At 34.3% G+C, this 16,483-nt stretch overlaps 1 protein-coding gene and 1 pseudogene across 8 annotated transcripts; both read left to right on the top strand.

The window, feature by feature from the left end:
• The first annotated feature begins 236 nt into the window (after positions 1-236).
• On the top strand, positions 237-3,612 carry LOC111379011 (annotated as a pseudogene).
• A 1,314-nt stretch (positions 3,613-4,926) lies between these two features.
• On the top strand, positions 4,927-14,671 carry LOC111387286 (COP9 signalosome complex subunit 7-like). Of its 8 annotated transcripts, none has more exons than XM_023011853.1 (9): positions 4,927-5,386; positions 9,232-9,295; positions 11,524-11,612; positions 11,974-12,063; positions 12,313-12,357; positions 12,453-12,523; positions 13,125-13,263; positions 13,828-13,916; positions 14,468-14,671. In XM_023011853.1, exons 1-9 carry the CDS (start codon positions 5,228-5,230, stop codon positions 14,487-14,489), a joined length of 768 nt encoding a protein of 255 aa, XP_022867621.1. In that variant the 5' UTR covers positions 4,927-5,227; the 3' UTR covers positions 14,490-14,671. The 8 variants fall into 8 exon arrangements, with proteins under 8 accessions (XP_022867621.1, XP_022867609.1, XP_022867617.1 ...); XM_023011841.1 differs by having other exon boundaries at positions 4,928-5,386; positions 9,232-9,307; XM_023011849.1 differs by lacking the exon at positions 4,927-5,386 and adding an exon at positions 6,859-7,310.
• Positions 14,672-16,483: the final 1,812 nt, after the last annotated feature.

Raw genomic sequence — 16,483 nt, 5'->3', positions numbered from 1 at the left:
ATAGATGTTAATACTGCCATCACATTTTCATTGTCATTTTCATGTTAATTTTATTTGTTTATATTTTAATCCATCTTTGTCATTTATAGTTTGTTTATATTTTAATACATTGCATGTACAATATGATAGTAGTATTAATGGAAGATTCAACACAAGGAAATGACAATGTTCACGAAAGAGGTATTGGAAAATATTAGAAATGGACGTGGGTAGAGAGCAATGAGCTACTAAAACTCATGGTTGATGCTGCCACTCGTGGTTGGCGTGATAGTAATGGTGTGTTGAGTAAGATAACTGTGGAAAAACATATACTCCTCCTTCTTAACCAAAAGCTTGGGATTGAAAAAACTTATGCCCAATATAAAAGTCGTGTAAAATGGTTTAAAAAACAGTACAACAAGTATTCTAAGCTCATGTGCCATAACTCTGGGTTTGGATGGGATAATGTGACGAAGAAATTCACTGCTAGTGATGAAGTATGGGATGATTACTTTATGGTGAGCTTAGTGATGGTAATGGGCCAAGCCGAGCCGGTTCGGCCCTTTAACCCACGAGCTCGGATCGGGCTCGTGGTAAGCCAAGCTCGTGGCTTGTGAAAAACGAGCCGAACTCGAGCTCGACTCGTTGCTCGGGAGTGAGCTCATGAGCTCACCAGCCACGAGCTCGTGGGTCAAGCCGAGCTGAGCCCACGAGCCGCTCGTGAGTTCGTGTTTTTTTTATTTTTTTTATTTTTGCACCTTTTTTTTAAAAAAAATTCATATTTTTGGATTTCGGCTGTGGGCTCATCAAAATGGCTCGTGGGATCGAGCCCCCTGCTTGGCTTGGGCTCGAGCTCGTCATTTGACGAGTTCGAGTCGCGCACGAACCGGGTTTTAACGAGCCGAGCGGCCGGGCCGACGTGCCGCTTGACCCATTTGACATCTCTAGATGAGCTTCTTTTATTACTTGATTTAAGAAAAATATATAAAATTTAAGCTACTGGTTAGTTTTGTATATGTTTCATACGTTAGCACTTAATTTTTTTTGTTTTAATAGTCTCATCCCGAAAATAAAAGTTATCGCACGGACACTTTTCCGGATTACGAAGATTTGAGAATTGCAGTTGGAACTAGAACAGCTGTTGGGACACACTCAATTGCACTAGGGGATGACACTGATGCAAGAACATTTTATGCAGAAGAAAGAAGAGTTAGTGATGGTTTAATAGATGACTTCATGTATGATCCTGTTACTGAAGTATTTATACCAACTGATAAACCAAATCCTATAAGTTCAGAGGTTCCTCCATTAATTCAAAAAAGAAGTAGAACCGAGTTTGAAGCAAAATCTAGTTCGTTTGATCCCAAAAGTACTCAATCAGATGTTATAGACAAACTTACTTGTACAGTTGACAAGATCGCTCGAGCTATTGAATCAATTGACACTAGACAGCATAATTGTTGGGACATTATCAAGGAGATCCCAAACTTGGATGATGATGATCGTTTCAAGGTCCTTGATTTGCTTAATATTAAAGCGAAGAAGGCTGAGTTTTTGAACATGACATCTGAAGAACTAGGGATGTCAAATGGGTCGAGCGGCTCGTCGGCTCGATCGCTCGGCTAGTCAAAACTCAACTCGTGGGCAGCTTGGGCTGGTCAAATGACGAGCTCGAGCCAAGCAGTGGCTCGACTCGTGGCCTCGTCAAAAAATATATATATATATATTTTTAAAAGGTCCAAAATGTGAAAATTTACCCCAAAAAAATTAAAAAAAACACGAGCTCGTGAATGGCTTGTGGGCTCGGCTCGACTCGGCCCGTGAGCTCGTGGGCTGAACCGAGCTTGCCCCCGAGCACGGCTCGTCTTTCACGAGCCACGAGCTTGACTCACCACGAGCCCGAGCCGAGCTCGTGGGTTAAAGGGTCGAGCTGGCTTGACTCGGTCCATTGCCATCACTACGAAGAACGTTCTAAATGGATAACATTTAAATTAAAATGAGGCATTTTTTGGACGTGATCAGTAGTAAATTTTAAAGTTTTGGATTGTTAATTTACTATTTATGGATTTTTTAAGTTTGATTATAGTGTTGGATTCTAAATTTTTTGAGTTATTTCGATTTTGAATAACAGTATCATTTTCTCTGTGTATGTCTTTAATTTCATTCATTCTATTTTTAGGTACTTTCACATATATTATGTCTAATGTTAATGTACATGAAGATCATAAATTAGAGATGGATGAGATTGAAGAAGATGAGAATGCGGAAGCATTATATGAAACTATTAGGTATTCATGGATGGCAATTCAAACAATTCTCTATGTGATAAATGATTATATAAATGATATGTGTTGTGAACATATTAAGCGTTCACTAACTAGGCAACCAAAAACTAGTTATGGATACAACTATATACAAAAAATATTAAAGGAGGATCCAGGACATTTTCGACAAGTTTATAGAATGCATCCGAATATATTTCTAAAATTAAGCAATATCATTAGAGAAAAAACACCCTTATAGGATACTAGGTATATTTGTATTGAAGAAATACTTGCAACATTCTTACTCATTGTTGGTCAAAACACTCAATATTGCTTGATTCGTCAAAAATTTTGTCAATCACATTCCACTAACAGTCGAAGTTTCAACAAGATTTTACAGACATTAAACAAAATTGCAATATATATGATGGTCAAATCAGGATCCATTGTGCCAGAAAAATAAGGGAAAGTACAAGATTTTACCCTTACTTTAAAATAAGTGATAAATAATATTTATTATAATTTTTTTTTGTTATCAATATTGTTCTCATTATTTTTTTGTATTGTTTTATAATTTTAGGATTGTATTGGAGCTATTGATGGTATCCATATTTCAGCAATGGTAACCGGACGTGATACAAGCAGTTATAGAAATCGTCATGTGATAATTTCACAGAATGTTTTGGCCGCTTCTAACTTTGATTTGGAATTTATATATGTGCTTAGTGGTTGGGAGGGATCAACACATAATTTTAAGGTGTTGAGTGATGCTTTAACAAGGAGAAATGGACTTAAAGTGCCACAAAGTATGACTTTATTATTTTCATTTTTCCCTTTTTTCTTGCTGTATGATAATTATGTAATAAGTCACTTGCGAATTTTACAAGTATTTTATGTTCAGGTAAATATTTTTTGGGAGATTGTGGATTTCCAAATCGACGTCAGTTCTTAACTCATTTTCGAGGTGTTTGCTATCATCTTCAAGATTTTGCTGATTAAGGTCGTGATTCTGAAAATACAAAAGAGTTGTTTAATCTTCGTCATGCTTCCTTGAGAAACATATTTGAGAGAATATTTGGTATATTTAAATCACGATTTACAATTTTCAAAACAGCTCCTCCATTTCCATATAGTACACAAGCGGAGCTTGTATTAGCATGTACTGGATTACACAATTTTCTTCGCAAAGAGTGTCGTTCGGATGAATTTCCTATTGAACTTGACAATGAAGATTCTTCATTTTCTTCAATTAATGATGGGGGAAGATTTTGGACCATTTTTTGAGAGTCAGGAACAAGAAAGAGAGAATGCTAATGTATAGAAAGCTACAATAGTGGCTGATATGTGGAATGATGTAGGAAATGTTTGATTTTTTTTGTTGAAGATTACTAGTTACTATTACATTTTTTTTTTTTGGGTATTTGATTATTTGTTACTCTATTTGATGTGACTCAAAAAAAAATTACAATTTTTTTTTATTGACATGAAAAATATGATTTATTGCTTTGCATTTTAATTATAAGAGTTACGAATAATTTGGACATACAAGAAGTTGTTTAAAATATTAAATTATATACTTTTGAAAAAAATAAAATAAACAAAAGTCTTTAAAAGTCTCTAGAAATTCATGTAAGATTTTTATTAAATCCTACCAAATATATAAAAATCTCTGAAAAGTTCATAAAATATACGAGAGTCACCCACTTAAAAAAGTCAATAAAAGTCTCTAAAAACGTTGAAACATCTGACAAATAGTCGGGGCTCCAACGTCAGAACCCGAGCTGTACCCTCAACTACCCATAACACAGTATAGAGTTGATTGTGGGGTACTAGAAACCCAACATCCCCATAAAAAAATTGATACCCCTAATTAAAGCATAAGTATCTGCGACAATTAAAAATAGAGAAAAAAATTAGAAAGGAAATGTACACTTTTTTTTTTGCCCAACCATCATCTTTTTCATTCGATTTGAACTTAAGAAGTTCCAAATTAAATCTTAGCAAAAATCCAATTACCCTTAGAAAATGTTGAATCAAGCTATCGTCGTCATCGCTCACTCTCTTCTTTCCAGGCCCCGTCCCCATCAATAGCCAGTAAATGAATTTGGAAGAATTAAGAAGCATCTTCAGAGCTTTATAATTGAGAAATCGAAATAGTACATAGTGCTATAAGAATCACATCTCTAGTAATCTGAATTTATTTGTTAATTAATAACGATTGTAATATAAAGTTATTTTGTTATTTTAGTTCTTGTAATTTAATTGGACTAAAACTTGGATATTTAAAAATAAAATAAAATAATTTAGACTAAAAGTTTAAACCGACTAACCGAACCAAGCCAAATCAAACCAAGGCGATTTGGTTTGATTCGATTCGGTTTAAGGGTTATATTATAGTGGGTTAATTTGGGTTGAAATTCATCAAAATCCACTAATTTGGTTTTGAGTTTGGGTTGAAGTCGAAACCAATCCAAACCAAACCACGCCCAATATATCCTTTTAATTTGGCCAAAATTCGTCAAAGTTTACCTTTTCTGTTGTCAATTAGCGATGAAATGGATGATTTGGACCCATATGTATATTTTTAAAAGGTTTGGAATTCACAATGTGAGGGTTAGGTTAGGGTAAAGTAGGTTTGGAACCGTAACTGTAATTATCCGTAAAATAAATTTTAAACAGACCAGAAAATTCTAGCTTCGGGTTCAAGAAACCTTCGTCTCAAAATAGCAAAAATTACCGGTATTGAAACACACACACACACACTGAAGCCAGAAGTCCCGTGTCTCTACCAAGAAAAGAGACTCGAAATCGACTTCAGTACTTCTAAACCCTAAATCTTATCTTTCAAAATCGGAGATTATATTTTCACCGATTCCAATCCCTTCAAGATTTATACAGGTATATTGTACATATACGCGCACTTTTATGCATAAAAATTCTGTAAGTTTTTTGGGGGCAGATTATTAGAAATCGAAATCTGAGAGATGGATATCGAGCAAAAGCAAGCGGAGCACATAGATTACTTTGTGAAGCAGGCGTCCAATCTCAAGGGCTCCTCCCTCAGAAACCTCGTCGTTGAGGCAACTTCCCACCCCTCCCTCTTCGCTTTCTCCGAGATTATCTCTGTTCCTAACGTCCTGGAGGTATGTATTATCAATAGTATTTTATTTATATGCATATTGAAAAAAATGGGTAGTTTTGATTTTTTTTTTTTTAAATTTTTTGGTGGAAAAGATCAGTTTAAGCATCTTCCGTTGATTTAGTTGAATATATAGCTTTTTGTGGGTGTTTTACGTGGAATGATTTTAGCAAGCAAGTTCTCCATCATTTAGTTTTCTGATAGTTTTTGTTTACTTTTACTTGACATATGTATATAACAGCTTGTTTATTAATATTTGGACACGACTTCAGATTTTTAACTATATCAGTGTGGTTAGAAGGGGGAAGATGAACTGGGTATACCATTCTTGCTACCCTTTTTATACGATTAACAAATAGTGTCTTGCCTTGGAGTAATATGCTTGGTATTGGATGAATTGTTGCCTATTAGTCCATTTGTTAATGCCTTAATGGTTATTGACCTTGTCCCATATTATACATAACCATTAAAATGGAGCTTGTCGAGAAAGATCTGCCTTTTTCTTGATAGGATGGGTCTTGTTCTGATTCTTAAATAATATTCTTTGAAAGCAATTTTACGCCTTGTGGCGTGCTTTGTGTGAGAAAGTCATTAGGAACCTGAAAGATTACTCGAGTTTCCTTTGTCAAGGCTTATACCATAACTTGTCGAGGCCCACATCACAAGCCATAAGCCTTAAGGCACCTGAGGGTTGCACTTCCTGGTCTTGTGTTTTTAGGTTGTTTTTTATCTAGCTTAGCTTTTTGGATGGCTTTTCTTGCCTTGCCCCTTTGCTTTATTCTGTTTCCAGCTGTTATCTTTCTTTAAAGTTGAAGCTAGCAAAATTCTCAAATAGCCTCTTATTTCATTTGTTTTCGACTTTTAGTTCTAGTTGTGGGCTAGTGTGAGTGATATTGTTATCCGTTTGTATTGCTTTGTTAATTTATTATTTGCTACTCAGTCTATCTATTTTATGTTTCGAATTGTAAATTAAACTTTACAAAATTGAGAGGTTTTATTATGGATTTTCTTTATGGTTTACCATGACCAAAATTCTGTTATATAATTTTTTAAATTATTTTATTGGTTTAAGTCATGGTTTATGCTTCAAAGTGCCTTGAGGTGACTCCTTGCTCAATTGAGACAGAGCAAGGTTGTTTTTTATCTAGCTTAGCTTTTTGGATGGCTTTTCTTGCCTTGCCCCTTTGCTTTATTCTGTTTCCAGCTGTTATCTTTCTTTAAAGTTGATGCTAGCAAAATTCTCAAATAGCCTCTTATTTCATTTGTTTTTGACTTTTAGTTCTAGTTGTGGGCTAGTGCGAGTGATATTGTTATCTGTTTGTATTGCTTGTTAATTTATTATTTGCTACTCAGTCTATCTATTTTATGTTTCGAATTGTAAATTAAACTTTACAAAATTGATAGGGTAAAGTAGGTTTGGAACCGTAACTGTAATTATCCGTAAAATAAATTTTAAACAGACCAGAAAATTCTAGCTTCGGGTTCAAGAAACCTTCGTCTCAAAATAGCAAAAATTACCGGTATTGAAACACACACACACACACACACTGAAGCCAGAAGTCCCGTGTCTCTACCAAGAAAAGAGACTCGAAATCGACTTCAGTATTTCTAAACCCTAAATCTTATCTTTCAAAATCGGAGATTATATTTTCACCGATTCCAATCCCTTCAAGATTTATACAGGTATATTGTACATATACGCGCACTTTTATGCATAAAAATTCTGTAAGTTTTTTGGGGGCAGATTATTAGAAATCGAAATCTGAGAGATGGATATCGAGCAAAAGCAAGCGGAGCACATAGATTACTTTGTGAAGCAGGCGTCCAATCTCAAGGGCTCCTCCCTCAGAAACCTCGTCGTTGAGGCAACTTCCCACCCCTCCCTCTTCGCTTTCTCCGAGATTATCTCTGTTCCTAACGTCCTGGAGGTATGTATTATCAATAGTATTTTATTTATATGCATATTGAAAAAAATGGGTAGTTTTGATTTTTTTTTTTTAAATTTTTTGGTGGAAAAGATCAGTTTAAGCATCTTCCGTTGATTTAGTTGAATATATAGCTTTTTGTGGGTGTTTTACGTGGAATGATTTTAGCAAGCAAGTTCTCCATCATTTAGTTTTCTGATAGTTTTTGTTTACTTTTACTTGACATATGTATATAACAGCTTGTTTATTAATATTTGGACACGACTTCAGATTTTTAACTATATCAGTGTGGTTAGAAGGGGGAAGATGAACTGGGTATACCATTCTTGCTACCCTTTTTATACGATTAACAAATAGTGTCTTGCCTTGGAGTAATATGCTTGGTATTGGATGAATTGTTGCCTATTAGTCCATTTGTTAATGCCTTAATGGTTATTGACCTTGTCCCATATTATACATAACCATTAAAATGGAGCTTGTCGAGAAAGATCTGCCTTTTTCTTGATAGGATGGGTCTTGTTCTGATTCTTAAATAATATTCTTTGAAAGCAATTTTACGCCTTGTGGCGTGCTTTGTGTGAGAAAGTCATTAGGAACCTGAAAGATTACTCGAGTTTCCTTTGTCAAGGCTTATACCATAACTTGTCGAGGCCCACATCACAAGCCATAAGCCTTAAGGCACCTGAGGGTTGCACTTCCTGGTCTTGTGTTTTTAGGTTGTTTTTTATCTAGCTTAGCTTTTTGGATGGCTTTTCTTGCCTTGCCCCTTTGCTTTATTCTGTTTCCAGCTGTTATCTTTCTTTAAAGTTGAAGCTAGCAAAATTCTCAAATAGCCTCTTATTTCATTTGTTTTCGACTTTTAGTTCTAGTTGTGGGCTAGTGTGAGTGATAATGTTATCCGTTTGTATTGCTTTGTTAATTTATTATTTGCTACTCAGTCTATCTATTTTATGTTTCGAATTGTAAATTAAACTTTACAAAATTGAGAGGTTTTATTATGGATTTTCTTTATGGTTTACCATGACCAAAATTCTGTTATATAATTTTTTAAATTATTTTATTGGTTTAAGTCATGGTTTATGCTTCAAAGTGCCTTGAGGTGACTCCTTGCTCAATTGAGACAGAGCAAGGTTGTTTTTTATCTAGCTTAGCTTTTTGGATGGCTTTTCTTGCCTTGCCCCTTTGCTTTATTCTGTTTCCAGCTGTTATCTTTCTTTAAAGTTGATGCTAGCAAAATTCTCAAATAGCCTCTTATTTCATTTGTTTTTGACTTTTAGTTCTAGTTGTGGGCTAGTGCGAGTGATATTGTTATCTGTTTGTATTGCTTGTTAATTTATTATTTGCTACTCAGTCTATCTATTTTATGTTTCGAATTGTAAATTAAACTTTACAAAATTGGGAGGTTTTATTATGGATTTTCTTTATGGTTTACCATGACCAAAATTCTGTTATATAATTTTTTAAATTATTTTATTGGTTTAAGTCATGGTTTATGCCTCAAAGTGCCTTGAGGTGACTCCTTGCTCAATTGAGACAGAGCACTTCGTTACCCGGCATAACCTTTTTAGAAATCAGAAAATATATGAATCAAGGGGGAGGACAGAAGGGCAAAAGAAAAGGCAAAACAGACCTGCCTAAAGCTCTCTCACCAAAGGTAGTATCGGGAATGTCCAAGGACAATTAAATAGAGTGAAGAAAGAGAACATGATAACTTGACAGATATGTGGGAAAGAATTTTTACGTTTACAATGTTTTGAGTTCAACTATTACCGATATTATGCATTAATATTTAATAGGCTACTCAAGTAAATATTTAGTTTCCTTTCTTGATACAGCTTGGTAATCTTTCTGCATCTAATGCTTATATGGGACATATTTTTCTGTTCTTTATATTTCCGTCTTTAACTATTGGATTCATGTGCAGCTCGAAGGAACTGAGAATGCAGCCTTTCTTGATTTGCTTCGAATGTTTGCCCATGGCACATGGAGTGAGTATAAGAGTAAGCATTTTAATTTTTGTATTATCATTTATCATGGTTGTGTATCCACAAGGTTGCTTGAAGTTGGCCCAATTCATTCATTTTACTATGATATTACAAGAGTTACTAGTGTCATATTGTCTAGTCTGGAATGGAGCTGAATCACTTTTTATTTTTTATGAGCGACAACTCTATTCACTTGAAAGTGGCAAGAGTTGCACTGTGCTGGGCATTATTCATGTCAGGATCTATGATCTTGACCCCAAATATAAAGGAATTATACTATCCCAAGTTGGTATTTGTATTCTGGGCATTCTTTTTGTGAAGATGCCACATTTTCACTAGTAGTGGAATATTGTTATGATAGCATTACTTATGTTTATATTTTGCGCACCTGAAAGGCGTGCAATGAAGCCATTACCACAATATTGCTTTATGTATTATTTATATGCCTCTTGATGCCTATTGATGGAGACATGCACGTGGACCCGCATCAGAGATTTATTTGGGTGAATTTGCCTATATTTATATTTAGGATCACACGTGTATGGATTTCTTATCTTAACACGAACGAGTAGAATTTTATCTCCATGGTGAATGGATTAATATCCTAACGCAAAACCCAAAATATAATTTATGTACTTACATAACAACTTTTAAGCTTGGGGAAACCTAACCACATCGGCATCCGTAATTCATAATGAGTGTCAATGAAAATTTATAGTACAATAACTTGGAGTTATTGAACCACATGCACTTAATTTACATGGTCCTTGCTCCCAAAAATTTTGAAAAGCTAATCCAGAACATCCTTCAGAATGGTTTTAAAGCCAATCATAAGCTTTATACATTCAACAGACTAAGAAGAGACCAAGCTGATATAGTTTGCGAAACCTTACGTTCCTTTATTTTAATGTTGTTATTATATATATTAGTTGGTCTTTGAATTGAGTACCACTGCCAAAAATAGTTTCTAATGTTATTCTGCTGTTATAGAAAGTTTGAGCGACAACTTTGATCTCTTCATGCTATGAGCATGTTTGGCAATGGACCTACAAAATTTTGTTGGTTTAAATAAGGCACGTAAGTAGGGTTTACCTTATTTTTTACTTTGTGCAGGACCCATTCCCGATACAATTTAAGTAACCACTCATTTGTGTGGGGCTCATAACTTAGCTGTGGGTTTATTTGCCAAAATTGCTCTATATCCAAGACTCTTGGCTTATTTCTATCTTTACACTACTTATTGTTTCCACGCATCTTCAGATCTCTTCACCTAGCTTCTTTCTCTATGGATGACTTGCATAGAAATGTATTTTACTTCTTGTATAATAAGTTTGCTTGAATTATTTTATTATTCATTAGATAAGTTGCTTAATAACTTCACAAGCAAGGTAAAATTTCCAATATAATACACACTTTTAGAAATAATTCAACATATGTTAGTAGCTGTTTGTCTTTTTGTTGGAACTTCTAAATTATTTTGTTATGGGCTTCTAGTTTTAAACAAGATGCTATACATTTTAGATTCCAGTGAATCTTGTCTTCTGGAAATTAAAGTTTAGTGAAGGAATATTCTAAGCTGATTCACTGACTGGAAAGTGAAAATCATCCATGTATAGCATGAATGAGGACTGTCTGATCTTTTTTGCTGTATATAAATGAAATTATGGAGTTTGTCCTGCTCTTCTATTTTTGCATTTTGATTTATATCCAAATCTGTGAAATTTATGAAGAGATTCAAAGTTTCCAGCATTATTATGACCAATTAAACTCTTATGAAAAATGCAAAAAGAACCGGAAATTATTGGGCTAGTTATGAAGTAGATAGCAATTATAGACTTATCCTACTGCCTTGTGTGGTGTGAGAAATGTTATATTGATTCCTGGTGTTAACATCAAGCAAGACACCCGCTCATCCGGCTGATCTTTTTTGGAGTATGTTGTCGTTGTTAATATATCTCTCAAGATTTTGTTCTAGCTAGTCCATGATTTCATAGATTTCCTTTCTCATGTTTAAGAACTCTTATTAAGCTTGTTCCATTCTTTGAAGGTGGAAAGGTCTCAGAATGAACCTGCATAAACATATTCTAAATGTTTCTTTCACAAGTATCCATATGTTTGATGTTCATGCATATGCTAATGTGCTTCTACAATATATTCATAATTTTTTTTTTTTGTTTAATAGAGGTCAGATTCTCTCTGTGGCTTTCTCTAAAATGTATGCTGTGATGCAGGCGTTGCTAGTCGTCTTCCACCATTGGTTCCTGATCAAGTCCTCAAGTTGAAGCAGCTTACTGTGCTTACCCTGGCTGAGACAAATAAGGTATCATACCTTGACATGTTCTGTATTTCTTTTTTAAAATTTCAATGAAATTTGTGTAAATATTTTGGCTTATCACTTAGTTGATTAAAATTTTCCCTTTTAATTTTGCAAAAAAATGTGTTCTGTGCTTGTGCTTGTTTGGTAAATTTGAAAGCTTCTGGTTAGTTACATTTCTGCACACAAAGGTTCAGTTGAACATATGAATTGGTAGTGAAATATGTCATCCTTGTAATTATGTTTTCTATGGATCATTCTTTGCCTCATCATTCAAATTTCGTAATTATATCACTTGGCATCACAACCATTTTCCTATTTCAAAAATTGTTTGGTTCTCTTAAGCATTTCTTTGGCCATTGCCCAGGTATTGCCCTATGATGTATTGATACAGGAGTTGGATGTTAAAAATGTTCGTGAGTTAGAAGATTTTCTGATTAATGACTGCATGTATGTGGTAAGTTTTCTTTTCATTGCCTTGACCTATTATTATTTTGCGCAGCATCACTAACTTCTGTCATTTAATACCTCCCCCCCCCCCCCCCCCCCCCCCCCCCCCCCCCCCCCCCCCCCCCCGGCGGGGGACCCCCTGGGGGGGGGGTTTCTTTTGTTTTGTGCATTGTCTTATGCTATAAGATTGGCATTGACTTTTTAGATGAAACTGCAATGATAAATATGTTGATTCTGTTGCTGCTTTTGCACACAGGGGATAGTCAGAGGGAAGCTGGATCAGTTGCGGAGATGTTTTGAGGTCTTTCTTTAATTTTATCACTTGTTTTAACCTTGTGGAGACCCGACTGTTGGAACTGGTAATTGGTAACTACTCTAATTCTGGTGAACTTGTAGGTACAATTTGCTGCAGGGAGGGATCTAAGGCCAGGACAATTGGGCAGTATGATACAGACAATATCTGACTGGTAATGTCTCTGTTTTGGGAGTTAAATGTTTCATTCATTTCTTAATTATTGTAGTAGTGCTTTATCATTTCAAATAACTCATGTCCATTTCTTGTTTGGCTGCTTTAGCATGCAGGACTTACCATGTCATTTTAGCATGCAGGACTTAATTTTTTTCCTGTGTATCATCTTTGTATACAGGAATGACTTAACTTATTTGTGTTCCAGCATATTTAGTATGTAGGAGATACTACAGTGCGTGTGCGTGTGTTTGTAGCATTGTGATTTTTTTGACCAGTCTTTTGTCTACACCAGTGGAACTATTTATTTTAGATTTAGTAGCTTCTTTAAAGTCTGAGAGATGACTCAAGTAAACAGTTGCGGGGTATTTTTGCTTTGTGACATTTCCAAATATTTGAGACCTGTCTCTTAAAAATATCACACGCATTTAAATGCATTAATCTGGTGGTCAACAGTCCTTAGATTGGAGATTTTTAAGAGCACTGTATAATGTGTGTTGTGCTTCTTTTTTATTTTTTTTATGTTTTTTATTTCTATTTTATTTTTGTTTGTCGCGTGTATCTAAATCTTTTACTAAATTCTTGGGTTGACCATATCTTAGGCTGTCAACGTCAGACAATCTTCTTGTCTCAATTCAAGAGAAGATCAGATGGGCAGATAATATGAGTGAAATGGACAAGAAGCACCGAAAGGGAGTAGAAGAAAGGGTGGAAGAAGTGAAGAAGACACTATCCTTCAAGGTCAGCTTATGCATGCTTATCTTTTTAACACTGCTGTTTTATTGTCATGGTGTAACTCCTGACTTTCAGTTGCTATGCGGTGATGTAATGAAAGTAATTTAGTCAAAGGTTACTTAAAACTCGACAACCATTTCCTCATCCAAATGTGTGCATGATCAAACCTGTTATATTGTATGTGGGAGCATGGCGGAGTCTCCCTCTGTGTCTTATGTGATGTGTGTGCGCTTTTGTTTCATGTTCAGGTCTATTTTGATTTGTTTATTTAAATTAATTTTTTTAATTAAGCCGAATTCTCTCTCATAGGTAAGCATATTGATTGACCTATTTTATGCAAGTTCTTTGCACGTTTGCTGTATTATAGTTTTTGTAAGTCTGGTTTACTGATGCCTTCTGAATCAAATGAAAGAGGATTAAATGGATGACCAATCCCCATATCACAATTTTCTTCTTTGTTATCTTTCACAGTTAATATTTTAAAATGAAGAATTAGTTTATAATCATGCTCAGGATTGTTAGTCGATGTGTCTTACTTACATTATGGCAGAAGTTACAAACTGTAAGCAGGCCGACGCCGAGTTCCGAGGGCATGAAGAGATCTTTTCCGAACATGGTGTAGTGATGGACTACGAGGAAGATCGAAGCCGGCCGAAAAGGTAACAGATTAGACTTTCACTTCTTCAGGATTCTGCTTCAAAATTCTTGGTACGACATTTTGTTTCTTTTGACCTTTTTTGCCTCTTGGAATAAGTGGGGTGTAGTGCTGTTCACAGGTGGATATATCAATCCCCACATATTTCCTCACCTTTAAAATCTTAGCGACGCAAACATGTCATCCCCTGAGAGAGAGCCACACTTGGCCCCTTTGAGCTCCATTTTTTCAAAATTCATTTCAACCAGCACGTTCTCCCACAAAATAATATTACACACAAACCCAAAACTTTTCCTTTTTTTTTTAACCACACAATCATTAAAAAATGACTATTCGAAAACACATTTTCTCCCAAGATCTCATTTTAATGGAGCCCAAATAGGGGCTAATCCTAATGTTCTTTGACATAGTGATCAAAATTTATGGGGGATCAATTAGTGCAGACAGCCATAATCTTCTCGAGAGCATTTCTTTTACAGTATAAATGAACCAATTACCAGGTCAATTTTTATCCATCTGTTTTGTTGCTTCATTGTTTAACTTGTATATGTGCAGGAGACGACACCCCCTGGGTTGAGGATACAGACTAAGAAGAGATCATAGGACAAGTCGGCCAGAAAAAAGGCTATTATTATTAATTTTTTTTTGGTTCATTGTGTTGCAACAAAAACCAACTGCTGCCTTTCATGGCAGTGCATCCTCATCGATTGTATTTGTTGTTCATTAATAGACTTGAAATTATAGCCTTTGCTCGTATCACTCCTGATATTCTCCGGATTTACAGTCTCATTTTTTTCTTGGTTTAGCTAAAAAGTAGATTTTGATAAAAGTTGATGAAATATGAAGTTGAAAAGCTGATAAAAAGTTGTAAATTCCTTGAAATGCGTGATTAAAATGAGTTTTAGAAAACGAGAACCGAACATGGGCTTTATAAGAAAATGATCGACCTTTTTCACCACGCTACTTTTGTGCTTGTGCTAGTATCAATCCAGTTCTTCAGAAGTAACATAATTTATGGACTCGAGCCACTTGAGGAGTTGACACCATTCATGGACTCGAATTTTGCCTTAATGGCTGATTGGAAGGCAAATGAGAGCTGGAATTTCCGAGCTGCAAGCTTGTAATTTTACCCCAGTAGGGTTGATCAAGTGGACAACAAGCAAACCATTTAAAATAGAACAATAGTTAAGGAATTAATGCATATATCTTATATTCTAGTCTCGTTAGAAATTAATGTAATAATAGGACAATATATTTCCTTTTCCTTCTAGATATAGGTTTGGGCTAGTGTATATACAACTGATTATAAGTTTCACCGAATTTTCAACTTATTCATCTCACAATTTTTCCAGTTCTCGCTTCGCACGCTTCTCCCAAATCCGAATCCCTAACTGAAGAGATCAATAATATATCGATCACTAGCCCCTTTAGGCTGCAAGAGTCGAAACCATTCTACATACAAGTGTAATTGTTTAATTCGTTGGATAATGTCATTTGTACTCTTTTTTGTACATACAATTGATTGCGTGAAATTGTTCAATTGTGTATTGTCATGTGGGCAAGTGGGAAAGATGGTGTACATTATGTGATTGAGTGGAAAAATTGTCCAATATAATATTATTTTTTATTTTCAGGGAATCGGAAAGGTTACATTTTTTTTGAAAATAATCTTTGCCTTACCTCAAAATAAATATTTTATTTATTTTCAACTCTCACAAATGAGAAAATTAGTTTACCTGTAGGTGAATTTACATAAAAAGTAAATAAAATAAGCATCTTGATAAATAATACATTTAACATATTTTATAAGTAATTTTTGTCAAAATGTGATTTATATGTATTTTTTTAACTAAAAAAATTTAATTTTCTATGGGGCTACGGTCCAAACATTTTGTGTCTCAAAGTATGTTTGACTCAGTTTATACGTAAGTTAAATTTAATTATAAGTAAATTTTTTTTTCTTTTTTTTTTTAAGGAAAAAAATGTTCATGCTTGAATGTACTTATAAACCCCTGTTTGGTGGAGATTAAAATTAGATTTTTAGTAGATTTTGATGAAATGTGTGGTTGAAAAATTATGGATCCCATAAAATGAGTGATTAAAATTAATTGTTGACTTTGAATTAAATTAAAATTAAGATTTTAATCAATACCAAACAAGGGTTAAGTATTCTCTATTTATAAAGGAAATATTGCTTATTTTCATAGTAAATGAGTGATTGTCTTCTCCAGTTTGAATGATAAAATCGTTCAAATAACCTTGCTAATTTAACAACATTCAAAACTATTTTTAAAAAAAAAAACTTTAAAGAAAATAAGTTTTGAAATAGTTTTTTTTGAAGAAAGTTTTGAGCTTAAGTATAAACTATTTTATTATGAGAATGTGTGGTTAAAAATGAGTTTGATAAAGAAAAAACTTTTTTTTTTTAATGTTTGTCGAACATGAATAATTTAGAACAAAATTAACTTAGTACACTTATTCTATTTCTATAACTGAATACAATATAATCTTAAAAGCACTTATTAAATTGCCAAATAAATGAAACCTATTTTATTCAGAGACTTAATAATT

The sequence above is a fragment of the Olea europaea genome, chromosome 3 (genome assembly GCF_002742605.1).
Source record: "Olea europaea var. sylvestris chromosome 3, O_europaea_v1, whole genome shotgun sequence".
Lineage (NCBI taxonomy): Eukaryota > Viridiplantae > Streptophyta > Magnoliopsida > Lamiales > Oleaceae > Olea > Olea europaea.
This window is presented reverse-complemented; position numbering and strand designations above follow the sequence as displayed.